Genomic DNA, 20,943 nt, shown 5'->3' with positions numbered 1-20,943 from the left:
TTGTTTATATGCTTGACATTTCAAACTCAATACATTTGCTATAAGTTGAAAGTTTCGCAAACTCTCAGCCGTTCAAGACAAAAAATTATTAGAAAAATGACCCACGAGGCATGGAATCTTTTGCATTGAAAATAGATATTTAACGCATGCACAAAAATTATATCAGATTCCTCCCCTTACGTCAAATTTTGCTTTTTTTTTTTAATTGAAAATTAATTTCACCAGATTTCTTGAAAATACTTTATTTCAAGGGCTTCCTTGGTATTTCACACAACAAAAAAGAAAGCTCCCATCCATCATTTGCAATCCATGCAAGGACAAACAAGTAATTTTGCACGCACGATAACCTTGCCACCCATTCGACGTCCAACAAAATCTTTCAATCCAAGAGAGGTTTTTCAGTGTGATCGGTACATATAATGGTATATCACGTGTCATTATACAAATAGTGAGATATATATGTTAAAAAGATAATAATTTAAAAAATAAAATTTCTCACAACCTCTATAAAACTACGTGGTATATTACACGTGTTTTGGTCACAATGAAAAATGTCACATCCCAGCCAGGGCCCCATCACATCCTGAGTTCGACTCCACCGTAGCACGATATTGTCAGCTTTGGACCCCGACCACGCCTTCACGGTTTTGTTTATGGAAAACACACGAGAACTCCCCAATGGGTCACTCATCATGGAACTGCTCTTGCACGAACTCGCTTAACTTCGGAGTTCCAATGGAATTCGAAACTAGTGAGCTTCCAAAAGGGTGCTTGGTAGAAATGATAATATACATATAAGGCTTACAGAATCCTCACCCTTGGACGATGTGAGATCTTACAAAAGATTTCTCCCAATCCAAGCTGAGAAGCTATAAAGATTCTACAACTGTCAATTCGCCGCATTCCATGAGAGATTTTTCACTGTGATGAAAATAAGGGATGGTACACCATATGTCACTATACAAATGGTGGGATATGCGTGTTAACAAGTTAATTACTTAAAAAATAAAAATTTCCACCACTTCTATAAAACATGTGGTATACCATTCGTGTTCCGGTCACAATGAAAAATTTCTCTCTTTCCATGCCACATCACCACAGCCTTTTGCAAACCGAATTACCAAACCGCCCTTATTAAATTTAAGATGCAAAATCCTGTTATTTTATTCAGATTACCGCATTTGACCTCGTCGCGACTCTTACATCATTCGTCATTTCTTTGTCTCACCCATCATTACGCACACAAAGCTCGGCAAAGCGAGAAGACCGAGAGCGAGAGAGTGGAGTGGCAGCAGCAGCAGAAGGTGCAGTGGTGGTAGGGTGAGGGAAATGCCTTGCTCTGCAATCGGCGGTGCTGGCGGAGGCGGTGGGGACAGTAATGGTGCTTTGAGCAATTTCAAGCTCAACGAGTCCACGTTCTTGGCCTCCCTCATGCCGAAGAAAGAGATTGGCGCCGATCGATTCATCGATGCGCATCCCAACTACGACGGCCGCGGCGCCCTGATCGCTATCTTCGGTAACTTGTTCAGTTCAATCGCTTAATTTCTGTTTGGAAGCTAAGAAAATTATAGAAAGGAGAATTGCTCTAATTCTAATCTTATATTTTCTGTTTGATTCATCTAAGAAGAAAGAAGCGTGTGATTATAGTTGTGATTAGGCGTAATTACGAAAATTAGTTTAGAAATTAGTTGACAGAAGAAAGAAAGTATTGGATTGACTTTCTGAGCTGAGGAAATTAAGCTGTTGAAACTTGAACTGAAACTTTGAATCAGATACTGGAGTGGATCCAGCTGCTTCTGGATTACAAGTTACGTCAGACGGAAAGCCGAAAATCCTAGATGTTCTTGATTGGTAACTATGATTAAACTAATTTATCTGAGCAAATAATTGGTATTTACTAAAACCTTTGATTTAATCTGATACCTTCTGTTTTATCAGCACCGGGAGTGGTGATGTTGATACTTCGAGGGTAGTCAAGGCCGATGACGATGGTTGTATTTGTGGAGCTTCGGGTTAGTTTCTCGATCTATTTGTGTGTATGCATGTATTTATGTTTCTTGAACTTTGTAGCCTGTGTTTATATGTTTGATTGACCAGGTTTCGGAGTTTATACCGACATCTTTAGCTTATAGAAAAGAACTATCTAATTTATGCAGCCATCTTAAGCCCTGTTTTCAAAATTGCCATGTGTGGTTTTAATGCCAAGTTTCATACAGGAGCATCTCTGTTTGTCAACTCTTCATGGAAAAATCCTTCCGGTGAATGGCGTGTCGGCTATAAATTGCTATATGAGCTATTTACGGATACGTTGACTTCTCGCTTGAAGGTGAGCATTATGACCCATTGATTTGTTTATTCGGATTTTCTTTGTAGTCTCTGTCATTACTTCAGATGATAATGACAAATTTTCCCTCTTTTGCTTTTATGTTTTCACTGACAGAGAGAAAGAAGGAAAAAATGGGATAAACAAAACCAAGAAGAAATTGCCAAGGCTGTTAAACATCTTCAAGAATTTGATCAGGTTTTTGAACATGATGCTTCTTAATTTCTTTACTGGGAATAAATATGACTTATGTACTTCATCCTGTGCTGTTAATTTTATGTAAGCATACCAAAAACTCAACTGAAGGTGTTAACTAAATGAAAATGGTTATTATTCCAATTTCATGTAAAATTGTTTTCTTTTCACTGGGAAATGGCCTCTCAGTCTATTAGTATTTAAACCCTCTTGTTCAAGTTAGTTTGTTGTAATACTGTACCTGCGTAGAAAGGGGATGGATTTAACTGCTATCTATCATTTGAAATGTACATGTGTTAATGTTGGAAAGCATCTCTAACACAGGTCACCATAATCTGATCAATTCTATGTAAAGCTTTCCAGCTGCTTCCCTCAAAATACATGATTAGCACAAGTAGTCTCCTGCATGCTTGCATTATGTTGCTCCTAAATATGTAAGTTACTCTGTTACCATTTTCAGAAACACAGCAAATTGGATGATGTTAACTTGAAAAGAGCTCGGGAGGACCTGCAAAATAGAGTTGATTACCTACAAAAGCAAGCTGATGTGAGTGCAAAATTTATTTTAACAAAATAAAAATAAATTCCTATGCAACTCTTAATGGTAGTAATTTTTTGTCTTCTAGAGCTATGATGACAAAGGGCCTGTCATAGATGCTGTTGTATGGCATGATGGAGAAGTATGGAGGGTTGCCCTTGACACACAGACTCTTGAGGATAACCCAGATTGTGGAAAACTTGCAAACTTTGTGCCCCTAACTAATTATAGGTATGGTTGGGTTGGTTTATTGGAAGTTTTGTTAGAAAGTTGAGACAAAGAAACTTATTGTAATCAAGACCACATTTTTCATCTGATTTCAAGTTGCAAATTTATTTGTCTTTGGTGTTTTAGTTTCCAGTACAGTGGCCATGATAATGAATCTATTATATAGAATTTGTTAGTTAGTAGTTAATTATATAAACTTTTTTACAGGATAGAACGAAAATATGGTGTTTTTAGCAAATTAGACGCCTGTACATTTGTTGCTAATGTGTACGATGAAGGGAATATTCTAAGTATCGTAACAGATTGCCATCCACATGGCACTCATGTTGCTGGTATCGCTACTGCTTTCCACCCGAAGGTACTATTATGCAGGCTACATTTACTGCAGTTTTTTTCAATGCTAGGGTAATATTCTTATGATACATGTCGTGTTCTTAGGAACCCCTGTTGAATGGAGTTGCACCTGGAGCACAAGTCATATCTTGTAAGATTGGAGACTCACGTTTAGGTTCAATAGAGACTGGAACTGGGTTGACTCGAGCCTTGATTGCTGCTGTGGAGGTGCTTTTAAATTCTATTATTTTCTAATAACTCTAAGATAATCAACACTAAGATAATCAACAATTTTAGTATTGCCCAAGTCTTGTTTAGGATTCAGTATTGTGATACTAGTAGACTCCAATGCCTTATATAGATGATTATCATGATGGCTTTTACAATGTTTTCTGCAGCATAAATGTGATTTGATCAACATGAGTTATGGAGAACCTACACTGCTGCCAGACTATGGGCGTTTTGTTGACCTCGTTAATGAAGTATCATTTCTAAATTTGTGACTTTGTCTTTGATAACTGCTTAGTTTTTTTTTTTGTCCTTTTATCTTTCATGCTCTCACACATGTTATATTCTACCCATTGGTGCTAAACTAGGCTGTGAACAAGCACCGTCTGATATTTGTGAGCAGTGCTGGCAATAATGGGCCAGCATTGAGCACTGTTGGAGCACCTGGTGGTACCACATCAAGCATTATAGGAGTTGGTGCATATGTCTCTCCTGCAATGGCTGCTGGTGCTCATTGTGTAGTTGAAGCTCCAGGCGAAGGGCTTGAGTACACTTGGTATATTAACTTCCTTCTTATGACTTTCAATGTTAAACAAGAGTTCCCTCTTTCGGCTTCATTTAAGGTGGTCTTCTGGTTCCATGAGATTTTATGGTTGATATGCAGGTCTAGCCGCGGGCCAACCAGTGATGGAGCTCTTGGTGTCTGTATAAGTGCTCCTGGTGCAGCTGTTGCTCCTGTTCCTACATGGACTCTTCAGCGACGCATGCTCATGAATGGAACATCAATGTCATCTCCATCTGCTTGTGGGGGAATTGCATTGCTTGTTAGTGCAATGAAGGTACTTGTGTTATGCATTAGTAATCTTGTTGTCTGCTCTTTTGACATTGTTGGTACAAATATGTATTTTCTGGTGCAACTTCTTAAATCTATTGATTTCTGCAGGCTGAGGGTATTCCTGTGAGTCCATACAGTGTAAGGAAGGCTCTTGAGAATACATCTGTTCCTATAGGCTGTTTGCCTGAAGATAAACTATCAACTGGACAAGGGCTTATGCAAGTTGACAAGTTAGACTTTTGATCTAAGCCTGCACTCTCTCCTACTATAGATATATGCATATAATTTTGATAGATATCCTGCTTGTTTACTGATTATCAGGGCACATGAATATCTAAGGCAGAGCCGGGATGTACCAAGTGTTTGGTATCAGATAAAGATAAATCAATCTGGTAAAACAAGTAAGTTTCATGCCCCCACTGCCTGCACACTTCATTGAAAAGCCCAGAATTGTTCAGCTTCATTTAGCTCGAGAATTCTTCTTATCTTGCATGATGGGATAGATAATATTCTCCAAAATTCTCTTGTGATTTTAAAAATTGGTGAAACGTCTCCTACAGAAAAGGCTGAATTTGTCAAACTTTTTGTTAGATTTGCCGATGCCCTTAGTATTAAGTCCGATATCATGGATCTTCATTTTTATAGTCAGGTTTCATTTTTTAATGCACTAGTCATTAGGCTTTAGCAAGAGTTCCATTTTTGAGAACTGTTTTAATTTTAGGTTATGTTGATGCTCCAAACTTACTTTGTTGTGTGATTTGATGACAGCTTCTACAACACGAGGAATCTACTTAAGGGAGGCTAGTGCTTTCCAACAATCTACCGAGGTGAGATTATTTTTACACCTGAGAGGCAACAAATTTCTATGTGTAGAATGTTAACAATCTGAGGTTATGAGTTAGTTCTTTTCATTATGCAATTGTTGCATAATTAGTGTTACCAGCTACAGCTTGATATGTGGTGACGCTATCTTGAACTCAAAAGTCAAGTTTTGTGATATGTTTATGATGTCTCTTTTGATTCAACTTGCCTCCTTCCTATTATAATTTATAAGTTTACTTTCTTTTTAGGCTTTTTAGCCAAAATGGTTCCTGAGATTTGCATAACACCTCACTTTGGTTCTTGAGATTTCAAATCAATAGAGGTGGTCTCTGAGATTGTCCACCATCCATCATTTTGGTCATTCTGTTAAAAACTTCATTAAGTGTCCCGGAGTTCTTGGCCGGAAGTTTGGGCAATTTTCAAAGCTTCGTAACTCAATCATTTCTTAACCAAATTTGACCCATAATATATCAAAATGAAGATAGGAAAGTGTAGAATAAGATTATACCTATTTGGAAGCCCAATGGTTGCCGGAGATGGTCGGAAAATAGCCTCAAAGTTGACTGGTCCGAGGGAAAACTGGAAAACTCATCGGAAACTGGGTAAACTTTAAACGTTCATAACTTCTTCAATACTCAACAAAATCAAGTGATTCAAAAACGAAAGTCATACTTCTCGACGAGACGAAGAGAATCCTACCTTTTTCAACGGCTAACTCGCCGTGGTTTGGCCGGAAAACAGCTCGAAAGTTATGAATGTTTAAAGTTTACCCAGTTTCCGGAGAGTTTTCCAATTTTCCCTCGGACCAGTCAACTTTGAGGCTATTTTCCGACCATCTCTGGCAACCATTGGGCTTCCAAATAGGTATAATCTTATTCTACACTTTCCTATCTTCATTTTGATATATTATGGGTCACATTTGGTTAAGAAACGATTGAGTTACGAAGCTTTGAAAATTGCCCAAACTTCCGGCCAAGAGCTCCGGGACACTTAATGGAGTTTTTAACGGAATGACCAAAATGATGGATTCTGGACAATCTCAGGGACCACTTCTATTGATTTGTAATCTTAGGGACCAAAGTGAGGAGTTATGCAAATCTCAGGGACAATTTTGGCTAAAAAGCCTTCTTTTTATTTAAACTTGCTAAGAACAACTTTTGAAACATTTCTTTCAGTCCCTGTTTCCACTTTCATAGCATTTACCAATTCTAACATAGCTGATGTGGTGTTTCTAACAGTGGACGGTGCAAGTTGAACCAAAATTTCATGAAGGTGCTAGTAATTTGGAAGATTTGGTTCCTTTTGAAGAGTGTATTGAGCTACATTCCAGTGAGAAGGCTATTTTGAGGGCTCCTGATTTTCTCCTTCTTACCCATAATGGGCGTAGCTTCAAGTTAGTTAGCACTACTTCAATGTGCCATTTTCATATTAATTTGTCCACATGTATGCTATAATTTACTTGTTACTGTTTTTGCTTTTTTTTTCTTTTAAGAATTCCCCTGGTTTTCTTCATCTGTGAAATTAACGAACTTGATCTTCTGCTATGCTAATTCACACATGTGGTTGCTATACCATTAAAAGAATGCCTGAATCAGCTGTTGCATTGCATGCACATATTTGTGTGTTGTCATACTTTTACATTTGGCGTCATACTTCTTATGTATTTGGCTTGGAATATAGAATAGAACATAGTTTCTTGTGAGTGTAGCTTGTGGGAGCTGCCTGCTCTCAAATGATGGCATAGCCAATTACTTGTGAACTAGTCCCCAAAACAGAGTGAATGGGCAAGGTCTTGAGCCTTATGTTGATATAAGTTTCCTTCATTGGAACATATATATGTATCAAAATGTGCATGCACATGGAACAAATCCGCATGTGCATAAGCTACTTGCATGATACTTTATAAATGTTTTTTGTGCTGTCTTGAGATTCTGGACAAGTTGAGTGTCAGTTTATTCATCATCATTTACAAGTTCCTCTTTCGTTATTTTCAGCATAGTAGTGGATCCCACCAACCTTAGTGAAGGTCTGCACTATTTCGAACTGTATGGTGTTGATTGTAAAGCACCATGGCGCGGTCCTCTTTTCAGAATCCCTGTTACCATAACAAAGCCTATAGCTGTGATAAGTCGACCTCCATTGTTGTCATTCTCTAGGATATCATTTTTGCCAGGTATGAGCATGCTACTTGTGTTTTTGATTGGATGGTGTGGATCATATGTACAATTCTTTCATGGTGGCAATTCCTCTTCTTGATGTTAGGCCACATAGAAAGGAGATTTATAGAAGTGCCTCTTGGTGCTACATGGGTTGAAGCAACTATGCAAACATCAGGATTTGATACAGCAAGAAGATTTTTTATTGACTCTGTTCAGGTACAGCTTGCAGTTAAAACTTATATCAGATGGTCTAAATCTGCATTAACATGCTTGCAATGACCAGCTATGTCCCCTGCAAAGGCCTCTTAAATGGGAGAGTGTTGTAATATTCTCGTCTCCTGCTGCCAAAAGCTTTTCATTTCCTGTTGTGGGTGGTCAAACAATGGAATTAGCTATTGCTCAATTTTGGTCAAGTGGCATAGGAAGCCATGAAACAACTATTGTGGATTTTGAGGTATGCTGTTAATATCTAGACTTGGGATATCTAGTAAAATTGCAATGCTTTATTGTTTACTAACCAAAATCTTTTAGCTTTCTACATTTACTGATGATGGCATGAATTTGCATTGTGGTTAACTTTCTAGATTTCTCTATTATTCTGAAGTTGTACCTCAATTGATTTCGACATTAACGTCTTATAGTTTCAGTTCAGGTAACTTTTTTGATATTCAATATAATATGAGTTGAGAGAAACTTCCTTTTCACTCAACCGATAGACTTTGTTCTATTTCTTCAACTGAATTTTTATCATTCATTGAAAGTCTATTCTTTTGTTTTAGATATAAATCTAAAACCTTTAATAACCACTTAATTTTAGTTTTTTCATCAGTAATGCAGTTTCTTCAGCGACAAAAAGGCAAGAGGCATCTTATAATGAACTTCATTAGAGAGCCTTACAAATGGGTTTTGTATAACTTTCAGATTGTGTTTCATGGAATTAGCATTAATAAAGATGAAGTAGTGCTTGATGGAAGTGAAGGGCCAACCAGAATTGAAGCTGAAGCTCTACTGGCTTCTGAGACACTTGCACCGGTTGCTATTCTAAACAAGGTGAAGTTGCTCCCCTATTATAGATGATGATAGTCATACAAGTTTCTTAACTGCTTGGTACCCTTGTGTGCTAATATATTATCTTTTCTCCTTGAGATCAATTTGCAGATAAGAATTCCATACCGGCCGGTTGAGTCTAAACTTTGTTCACTCTCAACAGATCGTGACAAACTACCTTCAGAAAAACGTATTATGGCACTTACTTTAACGTGAGTTATGATCTGATGTTCATTACTTAGAAGTCTGCGCATTGAGTTTTACAGTAATAAATCCTTTCTCTTCTGGTTCATGCAGCTACAAGATCAAATTGGAAGACGGGGCTGAAGTGAAGCCTCAAGTTCCATTACTTAACAATCGCGTATATGACACCAAATTGGAGTCTCAATTTTATATGATCTCTGATGCAAACAAGGTACTTTTGAGCATTGTTTTTGTCATAGTTGAATATGAAATTTTGTTACAACAGGGAAGTTGAGGATGCATTTCCCTCATCCCAACTATCATGTGTACATGTTTAATCATTGGAATCCTTTGAGTGTACTTTTTCATTAGAATTTCTTACTTTCTTCCATTTCTGATCATAGCGTATATATGCAATGGGTGACATATATCCAAGTAAATCAAGACTGCCCAAGGGAGATTACAATTTACGGCTTTATCTAAGGTATTGTCCTCTTTTTGAGACAACACATAACCAGCATGCCCATGCATGCTTTTATTTACCTGCAATTAGGACTTATTTTACTACCACTAATCATCTTTCAGTTTCCTTTGTTAGTTTGTTGAAGTTATTCCTTAATATGAAATTATCTTAATATGAATATACCTGGCATTGTTTGCTACCATGGACATTAACACTGGAAAGGTGCATTAGGCATAAGTCAATTTTCTACTAGATTAACAAAACTTGCTGCTATGCAAACATCATCTAATACGAGGTGTTTCAACCTTAGACATGACAATGTGCAGTACTTGGAAAAACTGAAGCAGCTGGTGTTGTTCATCGAGAGAAATTTGGAAGAGAAGGTAGAGTTATTCTATATAGTGATATGCTGTTCATAATATAACTCTCTTATAATCAAAATTGTAGAAGATTATCTGTAATATTTATTATTTATACCCCAGGGTCAATGCATCTATGTTTCATTACTTATTAAATGCTCTTATTTCTTTTCAAGCCAGGATGTAATCCGGTTGAGCTTCTTCTCCCAACCTGATGGCCCTTTGATGGGAAATGGTAGTTTTAAGTCCTCAGTATTAGTCCCAGGGTATGCGGCTGAATAATTTGTTCTTGTGGTTTAATGACACCATTTTGCAATGTTATTTAACTTCTTGATATTTGGTAGGAAAAAAGAAGCATTCTATTTGGGTCCACCATCCAAAGACAAGCTTCTAAAGGTATTGTTCTATTTATATATTTATTTTTTAATTTGATGTAAGGGCTAATGATTTTAATGCTAGTGATATGTTTTGCAGTTTTCTTCACAAGGATCTGTATTACTTGGAGCTATCTCGTACGGGAAGCTGTCATATGTTGATAAGGGAGAGGGAAAAAATCCACTAAAGAACCCTGTGTCTTATCAGATTTCTTATATAGTGCCACCCAATAAGGTTTTATATATAATCCTCAGTGTCCTAAGACAACATCATATATGTTCTCATGTGACTGACCAGCTGACTTGAGCTTTGGTTAGATCTCCTGTTTTCATTAGTTATTTAGCCAACAAAAACATGTGTATATAAGTAGTTTTCATTACAATTACAGATGGATGAGGACAAAGAAAAAGGTTCTTCTACTTGCACCAAGCCTGTTTCTGAGCGGTTAAAGGAAGAGGTATGTAAGGCACATTAGTTTCTTAATCTGTTACGGATGCATCAGATCTTTATGCAGGTTGCTTCATCTGTTCTCAATGCTTCAGATCTTTATGCGGGTTACTTCAACTGTTGTCTATGCATCAGATCTTTATGCGGTTTACTTTGGGTAAAATTTGTTGGTAACTTCTGATTTTGAAATTAGAAAAGTTGAAAGCATGCTACTCATTCCCACCTTTATCCGACGCTTGTGTGGACATTTGTAGTAAAATTCTCTGACTTAACTAAATAATAGATATAGCTTCCTAAGGTGCTATCTTTTTTTTTTTTCAAGTGGCTCATACCAAACTTAGAAACCTGATATTTCTGTGGCACTTCTAGAACTGAGCATGTGCATACAGTTACCCTTATTTACGGCTTTTCAAAGTTGGTAACAGATTTGTCTAGTGAGTCCTTATTTTATTCTTTACTTCGGCATTTTTATTATAAAAGCTCCTTGTCTTCCTGTCAGATTCTGAGGTTCACAAATCTTTCTACCTGAGATACTATGCTTATTGTTTGTACTTTGTTAATCAGGTTCGAGATGCAAAGATTAAAGTTCTTGCAAGCCTGAAGCAAGATACTGAAGAAGATTGTTTGGAGTGGAAAAAGTTATCGTCTTCTCTTAAGGTTAGAGCTCATATCCTCATATTGTTATGGTATAGATTAAATGAGTTAGGTGTATATGATCAGGCATTGACTATTTTAGGTCATTTGATGACATGTAAAGGAAGATTATTTGAATTCAGTTTCTGGCATTGTCTATATAGTAGGGTTCTTATATTGAGTTTGCTTCGTTCAACGTGGTTAGTGGGCCTCTCACTTCTGAATGCCATGTCACCAACTTATCTTACACATGGACACGACACTCACATTTGAGCTTTTAGTCTAAATCTGTTCCAGAACTATACGTTTTGACCTGTTAATTTATACTTATAGTCAATGCATGTATAGATATGTATTTAATAATATATTTGGTTTCAAATTGAGCATCTGCTGATTAAGTCTGTTGAGACTAGCCGTCGAAAATATCATATTATGCTTGAGGTTTATGTAGCATCTATAACTCACTCATTGTATGTAACTTGTGTTTCTCTTTTCAGTCTGAATATCCTAAATACACCCCACTGTTTGCAAAGATCTTGGAAGCTGTACTTTCTCGGAGCAATGACAAGGACAAAGTCTGCCATGAAAAAGAGGTAGTGTAGTACAACCATTTGGCCAAGAATGATGTAGTTCTGTAAATTTTTAATCCCTTGCAAGTGAAGAAATATAATTTAGGTTCCACTTTTGGAAGTTGGGGGGGTTTGTTGCCAGGTGAATACCTCACCAAATGTTTTGGTTTAGGGTAATTGATCAGGGCAATTGGATCCCCATGCAAGAATTACCCGTCTTCATCATTTTCAATACATGATGAACCGATTCATACTTTGTATATACCGTAGGTGTATACAACCTTTCTATGTTCAAGGTTGTGAACTAATACGTATATGCTTGCGGGGTTTGTTTATGTGGTGATCTAATAGCAGCAGTTATCACATCCTCTGCTTTGCAGGTAATTGATGCAGCGAATGAGGTGGTTGACAGTGTTGATAGAGACGAGCTGGCAAAATTTTTTGCACTAAGAAGTGATCCCGATGATGAAGAGGCTGAGGTTTGCTATGTGTTAAATCATACTTGTTTTTCATTCTGTCTTTCTGGAAACTGTTGTGAAGATGCCAAAATTATTTCAGAGAATCAACAAATCTTACAAGCTTTTTTCATAAATTTGTTTATAGGTTAATAATAACTAGTACTGATTCTTGTTATAGAAAATTAAAAAGAAGATGGAGACAACTCGTGATCAATTAGCAGAGGCATTGTACCAGAAAGGACTGGCACTGGCAGAGATTGAATCTTTGCAGGTTGGAATAGTTATTTCCTTCGAAGTACTTTCTTAGTCATCTAAGCTTAATCTTCTGTTTTTAAAAGTTTGGTATAAAGTATGTGAAAGTTACACGGTCAGACTCAGATTTTATTTGAGTTGGGTCAGCCTGAGATGGTTGTATGTTTGGTTAACGTAAAGCTTACTTCTTTCTAGGATGTTGAGCTTTAAAATTGTGAGGAACTTTTGTTTTCTTCCATTTTTCATAGAAAAGCTTTTACAATGGCCATGCTGGTATGAATATACGTACTTTTTAATATGTGATCAGTTCTCCATACCTATGAATGCTGACCGAGAACTCACCACACTCTTTTCCATTCAAGTATTACAGTCCATTTGTTTCTTATACCCATTTATTCGGTAGTGGGAACGTTCTTATGCATTTATTTTAAATGTATCTCCTAATTTTCATTTATGTATCTCTAACAATTAATGGAGTACAAACTTACCGATTATTGTTGCAGGGTGAGAAGCCTGCAAAGGCTGAAGGTGCAGAAGGGGGGGAGAAGATTGAAGATCCTTTGAAACCAGGCTCAGATTTGTTTGAAAGCAACTTTAAAGAACTTCAAAAATGGGTTGAAGTGAAATCCTCCAAATACGGAACTCTCTCAGTACTACGTGAGAAACGTTCTGGAAGGCTTGGAACAGCACTGAAGGTATTTTTCTTTTTCCCATCTTAACCTTTGGAAAAGCATACACAAAATGGGTGTAGCGGAGATGAGGATGCTTCGTTGGATGTGTGGGCACACGAGAAAGGATAAGATTAAGAATGAGGATATCCGGGGTAAAGTAGGAGTAGCCGAAATTGAAGGCAAGATGAGAGAAAATCGGTTACGGTGGTTTGGACATGTGCAACGAAGGCCTACTGACGCTCCGATTAGAAGATGCGACTATGGGACAGAGGTTCAGGGCCGAAGGGGTAGAGGAAGACCTAGGAAAACTTTGGAAGAGACTCTAAGAAAAGACTTAGAGTACTTGGATCTAACGAAGGACATGACACAGGACCGAGCACAATGGCGTTCTAAGATTCATATAGCCGATCCCACTCAGTGACTTGGATTTTCCAAGTCTCCAATCGAGAAGTTTTCCTCACTCGGGAAATTAAGGGAACACTACCCCAACCTACATGCTCCACTCAGAAAGCTTCAACATACAAGCTTCAACAAAAGAAAATTCAAAGAACTTAGCGAAGAAGGTTTTGGTGTATTTAACACAATACGTTGAAATGAAGGAAAACTTATTTATTGATATCCCCGATAAGCTACAAATGTGTACATATACATGAGTCAAAATAAACAAACAAGAGGGAGCCTTCACAAGGGTTGCTTAGGAGAAGTCTCAGCAGTCGGTAAAGCCCCAGAAAGAGAAGGCACCGGAGGGGGATCATTCGGAACCTCAGTACTGGACAGAACCCTAGAAGGAGGAGGCATCAGAGGTTGATTATTTGGAGCTTCATTACGCGGTACAGCCCCAGAAGACGAAGGCAATAAATGCCTTTGGAACAAACCCACAAATCTCTGATGATCAAGTAAAACCTGACCATCAGTTTCCTTCATCTGGTCAAGCTTCCTCTTCATGTTTGTAGCATAGTCATGTGCGAGCCGGTGCAACTGTTTATTCTCATGCTTGAGCCCTCTAATCTCCTGTTTGAGACTCATCACCTCAGCCGCCAATGATTCAACTTGGCGGGTTCGAGCAAATAGGCGTTGGGCCATATTAGACACAGAACCTGCACACTGAACACTAAGAGCCAGCGAATCCTTAACAGCTAACTCATCAGACCGTTTGGAAAGTAGTCTGTTATCTTTGGGAGTGAGAAGGTTCCTGGCCACCACCGCAGCAGTCATATCATTCTTCATCACGGAATCCCCAACGGTAAGAGGACCAGTAGGGGAGACGAAGGATGGGCGCCATATGTTGTCTGGAGAAGGCGGGGCTGCCTCTTCAACAAGGTTCAAGTCAAAACGACGGTCGGAGGGGCCAGACATTTTCAAAGGTGTTGAAGAGAGAAGAGGTTGGACAAATCAAGATCTTAGAAGTGCAAGAATGGAGCTTCTACTGGTGGAGATTCAAGTGTGCTTTGGAACTTAATGCCAGCCCCTATAAAAATCTGCACTCGACGGATCTTCAGAAATCGAAGAGGCGTTTGCTTTCTCAAAAGCTGGGCTGCTTAGAGACCACGAGGGTTGATCTCAGAAATCGAAGAGGCGTTTGCTTTCTCAAAAATTAGGCTGCTCAAAGACCACGAAGGCCGATCTCAGAAATCGAAGAGGCGCTCGCTTTCTCAAAAGCTGGGCTCCTCAGAGACCACGAGGGTCGATCTCAGAAATCGAAGAGGCACCTACTTTTCCAGCCTTGTCAGCACCTGTCACACGCACACTCAGCTTTGCGGAAATTATGGGCATTCTGTCGAAGACTTCTGAGGAAGTAGAAAACACATGAATCTTACTGTTCAATCACCCACTTCCCACACGCAACACTAGCTCATGGGTACCACAGATAACTTTGCCAAAGTTCTCTGCCAAAATTGAGCACGTAAAGCTTGCAGCTCCCACTACATCGCTCTGACCAAGAAAGGTAAAAGAATAGCAAAGAAACAGCACTAACAAAGTTTAGACCCATAAATTTTGAAGGTCTAGCTACCATATTATTACCCACAAGGGTAAAGGAACAGTACCACTGCTGGATAATTGGAAAGTCCCTGTGTGTCAACCTCTGTGCTTCGTGGCAAGGTAGACTAGTAAACATGCCCAACCTTTACTCACACTCGAGAAAACACTACCAATAAGATTGCTTGCTCCAAAATCGAAGAGGCACCGTCCTCCGAATCTCGAGAGCCAGACTCCCAACATGACTACTTTCTCAAAAATCGAAGAGAGGGTAAAGGAACAGTACCATTGCTGGATAATTGGAAAATCCCTGTGTGTCAACCTCTGTGCTTCGTGGCAAGGTAGACTAGCAAACATGCCCAACCTTTACTCACATTCGAGAAAACACTCCCAACAAGATTGCTTGCTCCAAAATCGAAGAGGCACCGCCCTCCGAATCTCGAGAGCCAGACTCCCAACATGATTACTTTCTCAAAAATCGAAGTGACACTGCTCCCCGAATCTCGAGAGCCAGACCCCCATCATGATTGCTTTCTTAAAAATCGAAGATGCATCGTTCTCCGAATCAATCGAAGAGACGCTCGCTTTCTCAAAAGCTGAGCTGCTCAGAGACCACGAGGGCCGATCTCAGAAATCGAAGAGGCACCTACTTTTCTAGCCTTGTCAGCACCTGTCACACGCACACTCAGCTTTGCGGAAATTATGGGCATTCTGTCGAAGATTTCTCGAGAGCACAGACCACTTTTTCAAAGTGCTCTGACAGAGTTAAAACATGTGAAGCTGGCAGCTCCCACTACCGTGCTATGACCAAGCAGGGTAAAGGAATAGCATTACTACTTGTTGTTAGGGAGACTCCTATATATGTCGACCTCCATCCCCAACGGACAGGCAGACCTGCAAAAATGTTCAACCCTTCCTCATATTTGAGAGGGCACTCCCAACGAAGCCTTTCGAAATATTCAGCTTTCTTTCCCCCCGATAATACCTTTGCAAACAAGCTATACTAGAGCAAGAATATCTCATATCATCAGGTTTAAAAGCAAGAGTATCCCATATCATGCTTTTTCCCTGTCTTTTCCTTTGGCCTTGTTGTTCCCTGCAAGACAAGGAGAAAGAGAGCAATCAGTCAGCACTTGGAATCAAGCTTCCAGCCAGGAACTGACTGCCTGGAACCCCTTACCTGATTACTTACCTGGCATTGCTCTCGAGTACTCATCTTCAACATCTTATGTTTCCAGGGAAGATACCGCATCTGCTTGAGGAACAGATAGGGCAAGTGCGAAGGATACAAGGAAGCATGTGGAGACAAGCGTAACAGCACACGTGCCGATACATCCATTACTCTGTCAAAAGCAAAAGTATCCCATATCAGCAGGGTCGAACGTACTCTAGATTTGATGGACTTGTTTTGACCCTCAAATTCTTCAGTCGGCTCTGGAGGAAACCAGAAAACCCTCCAGCTCAGTTCAAGAATAAGCCTGTGGAAAGTTACTTCTTCAAAAGCAAAAGTATCCCATATCATCTCTTCTCATCTTTCTTCTCTTTATCCTTCATGCTGCTGCAAGATGGGGAGAAGGTGAACAATCAGCCGGAGCTCTGATTGCTTACCTTGTCTGTCACCTCTTTCAGCAGATCCCCTAGCTCGGCGACTTGGGAGACTCCTACTACATGGTTTGTATCGCGCTTGACCAAGCCTGAAACTACAAGTAAGCTTCAAGTGAAATTGATACATTACCTTGTGCATCTCCACCAGTTAAAGATACCACCCCTGGATGGAGGAAGAGTACTTCCAGAGAAGATGCCACATCTACCTATGAGACAGATAAGGCAAGTCAAGACGATACCACACTCCGATACTTAGAAGTTTCGTGATTACGAGATCATTCTCTCACAATATTTCCTAATGTCATTTGTACTAAATCATTCACTTGTACTCACTAAATGAGAGCTTGAACCTATGTACTTGTGTAAACCCTTCACAATTAATGAGAACTCTTCTATTCCGTGGACGTAGCAATCTGGGTGAACCACGTACATCTTGTGTTTGCTTTCCTATCTCTATTCATTTATATACTTATCCACACTAATGACCGGAGCAATCTAGCGAAGATCACAAAAAGCGACTGTTTTTGCTGCCTAGGATCTATCTTGCAAGAGAACGGAGAATTAGATGGAGATCTCAACCATAGAATACAACCTGGACGGATGAAGTGTAAGAGTGCATCTGGCGTGTTATGTGACCGTCGTAGGCCACTGAAGCTCAAGGGAAAATTTTATAGGACGACAATAAGGCCAACGATGTTGTATGGCACAGAATGTTGGACGGTGAAGCATCAACACGTACACAAAATGGGTGTAGCGGAGATGAGGATGCTTCGTGGGATGTGTGGGCACACGAGAAAGGATAAGATTGGGCATGAGGATATCCGAGGTAAAGTAGGAGTAGCCGAAATTGAAGGAAAGATGAGAGAAAATCGGTTCCGGTGATTTGGACATGGGCAAAGAAGGCCGACTGACGCTCCGGTTCGAAGATGTGACTACGGGACAGAGGTTCAGGGCCGAAGGGGTAGAGGAAGACCTAGGAAAACTTTAGAAGAGACTCTAAGAAAAGACTTAGAGTACTTGGATCGAACGGAGGACATGACACAAAACCGAGCGCAATGGCGTTCTAGGATTCATATAGCCGACCCCACTTAGTGGGAAAATGCTTTGTTGTTGTTGTTGTTGTAACCTTTGGAAAAGCACACTGCATCTCACCTAAAACCATGTATATCTCATAGGATCAGTATCATCTGCACTTTCTGGTAGGCCTTTTGATTGAACTGCTCGAGTAATTCTAATTGTATGTCAGCTCAATAAACACATTAATATAATAAGTTCCAAGCCAATAAACCCGAAAAGAATTCAAAACGCTCTATAAACACACAATCTGGTCCTCTAGTCATTTGTAGTTTCAAGGTTTGTATTTCCCCGGAAATATTGTCAAAGAGGAACAGTTTATCTAACCGATCATATTTACAAGTGCAGGTTCTGAATGATGTAATTCAAGACGATGGGGAGCCTCCCAAGAAGAAGTTATACGACCTGACGATTTCCTTGCTCGATGAGATTGGCTGGCAACATTTGGCGGCACACGAGAGGCAATGGATGCATGTCCGCTTTCCACCAAGTTTACCTCTTTTTTAGAGTTACTCCGTTTCAATTCTCAGAGATCAAATAAATGCGAATAGTAATATCACACTAAAATGTGCTAGACCCTGTGACTGATTGAGCTAGTTTTTCGACTACTTAAAGGATGGTTTGTATGACGTTTAAATGATCGTTTCTCACATTCTCTTCTATCTGTAGTGCTTGTGATTATACTCGTCTTCTGTCTTCGAAGTGAAATAAAACTTGCACGGAAGGACGACGGGCTACAAATATCCTTTGCAAGTTGAACTATAAATGTATTTGTTTCTTTTGCTTTTTATTCGAGATATCAATGCTTCTAATCTCCAATAAGGATTAGGAGTGATAAGATCGTGGAATCCAAGTGCCTAGAGGGGCTGGAGTGCTAGAGGCAGGCCATAGGAAGGCCTCAGAGTGAGCTCAACGGAAGGCGAGTGGCTATAAGTTGGAGAGATGGTAAAAGAAAACCTAGTTAGAATTAGGGTTAGAACTATCTTGTACTCCAAGAAAGTCAAGTTTCGACCAATGCACATTCTCCCTCCAAACCCGAAAGGCAAGTACCCCATCTTGTGCTTGCACCCGCCGTGGATGTCGTCCTTGAACCTCTCCGGCTTGAACTCGTTGACGTCCTCGCCCCACAGGGCCGGGTCGTGGTGCATGCCGACGATGTCAATCCACATGTTTGTTCCACTCGGAATGGACAGGTTGTCGCTCACATGAATGTCGGCTTTGGCTTGCCTTTGTGCATTTGGTGATGAAGGGTATAGTCGTAAGGCTTCATTCATCACCCATCCCATCTGCATAATTAAATTAAGCACAATCAATTATGGTGTTTGAATAAAAGCATCTTACCAAAATAAAAAGGCAAAAATGGCCCGTTTGGTGAGCTGGATGGGATTGGGCCTAGGGATAAGATTGGATGGGTATGAACTTGTAAGACATAACTTGTAACTCATGTATAAGGATAAGTTAGATAATTCACTTTATTGTGAATTCACAACCCATCATGTCCAGTCCTATTCATCTCACATTGTGACACAACAAACAACAGACTTGACTCAATTCTATTTTAATTGACTATAACTTGTCCCATCGAGCCCACCACACGGGGCAAAGGAAAGTTTTACCTTCTTTAGTTCGGAAAGCATGTCCACATCAATTTCTTTATTATCTCCGACCACTTCCCTACTCTCCTCTCTCAATTGATGTTGCCAATCCTGGTGGGTGGCCAGAAGCAACATTGTCCATGTGATTGCCAATGCAGTTGTCTCATGACCTCCAAAGAAAAATGTCTTGCACTCATCCACAAGTTCTTGTGTTGTGAAGCCTCGTTCACTCTCCTTAAGCAACAAGCCAAGCAGGTCGCACTGCGGCGTCGACCCTTTGATGGATTTTTGCCTTTCGTCAATGATTGACAAGAACAATTGGTTGATTTCTTGCCCAAGTTTTCTGGCCTTTAGGGTTTCCTTAGGGTGCATAATTTTTCCGAAAGGAACTCCCACAAGACGGCTCGTTTTGAAGAGTGTCATTTGCAAGGATCTTAGTTTTTCGAACACTAGGCGGCCACTTTGGTAGCTGATGCCAAAGCCGGTCTTGGCGATGATGTCTCCGGAGGTTGCTGTGATTTCTCTCTCGACGTCGATTTCTTGAGCACCGGAATCTTTCCAATTGTCTAGCATTTTGATGGTGGTCTCCACGATTAAGCTCGCCATTGCCTGAATTCATAAACAAAGCGAAAATGGGCAACTCATAATATCAAGTACTGTATCTGATATAGTATGCGTTTGATCTGCATATACATAGAAAGAGCGAGAGTGTATACCTTCAAGTTTGTTGGGTTAAAAGCAGGAGTGATAACATGGCGGTGACGAACCCAGTCTTTCCCTTCGGACATGACTAGGCCATTACCGAACATCGGGGCTCTATCGCGTCGGAACACCGCTGGCTTCCCCCAGTTCTTTGCTGTCACCTCCGCAGACAGTTTTTTCAGTAGCTCTGGATCTGCTATGTACAAAAATGGCTCAGTCCCCAACCAATAAACGAACGTCTTTCCTGCAAATATACACAAACACAAATCAATCATTTTATACAAACATTTATCATTTATTGACATGAATATTTGGGCATGCAAATGTGTTTTGAGATGGTTTTCAAACGGGCACTTAAGCGTGTGAGTTTACTTACCGAAAGAGTTTTGCCAGCGAGTAAAAAAAGGAAAAAGAGTTGAGTGTATGTCATGGGAGATATTTGAACTTTGAAAATTGATGGTCTTCTTTTTCATCTCACTCAGATTTCCGAATGGAAACCTTGGAGAGGGACCATCCAACCCATTTTTCTTGAGCTTCCTGTATGCAAGAATTGGGAAACCCCAGAGAGAAAATATTAATCTGCAGAAAATATACAGAAGTGCCATGACGATCGCGATGACGAAAACTAGAAGAATGGTTTCCATCTCTCTCCCTCTCTCTCTCTCGTTAGTTTATCCATCTTATATATAGAGTTTATAATATATACAATACTGGCACACAAGCCTTATTTTACTAGGAAAGTAAATCCTAAAATTTACATTTAATTACAAGGAAGGTAATCTACAATACAAGGAAGGAAGGGAATCTACAATGTAAGGAAGGGAATCTACAATACATGGAAGTTAATCAACGATACAAGGACGGTAATCTAC

General features: G+C 39.6%; 2 protein-coding genes across 2 annotated transcripts; one reads left to right on the top strand and one right to left on the bottom strand.

Annotated features, from left to right (window-relative positions):
• The first annotated feature begins 1,169 nt into the window (after nucleotides 1-1,169).
• On the top strand, nucleotides 1,170-18,411 carry LOC103437393 (tripeptidyl-peptidase 2-like). The gene is made up of 34 exons (XM_008375861.4): nucleotides 1,170-1,516; nucleotides 1,773-1,851; nucleotides 1,939-2,012; nucleotides 2,217-2,326; nucleotides 2,441-2,521; nucleotides 2,979-3,065; nucleotides 3,145-3,287; nucleotides 3,492-3,642; nucleotides 3,723-3,845; nucleotides 4,016-4,099; nucleotides 4,214-4,401; nucleotides 4,510-4,684; nucleotides 4,789-4,910; nucleotides 5,002-5,081; nucleotides 5,449-5,507; nucleotides 6,741-6,895; nucleotides 7,497-7,675; nucleotides 7,765-7,877; nucleotides 7,945-8,115; nucleotides 8,583-8,711; nucleotides 8,820-8,920; nucleotides 9,006-9,123; nucleotides 9,296-9,375; nucleotides 9,665-9,737; nucleotides 9,894-9,979; nucleotides 10,058-10,109; nucleotides 10,188-10,322; nucleotides 10,477-10,545; nucleotides 11,100-11,192; nucleotides 11,666-11,761; nucleotides 12,118-12,216; nucleotides 12,374-12,466; nucleotides 12,951-13,142; nucleotides 18,123-18,411. The coding sequence occupies exons 1-34, from the start codon at nucleotides 1,330-1,332 to the stop codon at nucleotides 18,279-18,281; spliced, it is 3,936 nt and encodes a 1,311-aa protein (XP_008374083.2). The 5' UTR covers nucleotides 1,170-1,329; the 3' UTR covers nucleotides 18,282-18,411.
• A 109-nt stretch (nucleotides 18,412-18,520) lies between these two features.
• On the bottom strand, nucleotides 18,521-20,744 carry LOC103437390 (cytokinin hydroxylase). Its single transcript, XM_008375857.4, has 4 exons — nucleotides 20,448-20,744; nucleotides 20,086-20,315; nucleotides 19,391-19,978; nucleotides 18,521-19,060 (listed from the first exon to the last, which is right to left on the bottom strand). The coding sequence occupies exons 1-4, from the start codon at nucleotides 20,713-20,715 to the stop codon at nucleotides 18,632-18,634; spliced, it is 1,515 nt and encodes a 504-aa protein (XP_008374079.2). The 5' UTR covers nucleotides 20,716-20,744; the 3' UTR covers nucleotides 18,521-18,631.
• Nucleotides 20,745-20,943: the final 199 nt, after the last annotated feature.

Source organism: Malus domestica, chromosome 01 (genome assembly GCF_042453785.1).
Source record: "Malus domestica chromosome 01, GDT2T_hap1".
In the NCBI taxonomy this organism is placed as follows: domain Eukaryota; kingdom Viridiplantae; phylum Streptophyta; class Magnoliopsida; order Rosales; family Rosaceae; genus Malus; species Malus domestica.
Note: the sequence above shows the minus strand (reverse complement) of the source record. Positions and strands in the feature narration are given on the sequence as shown.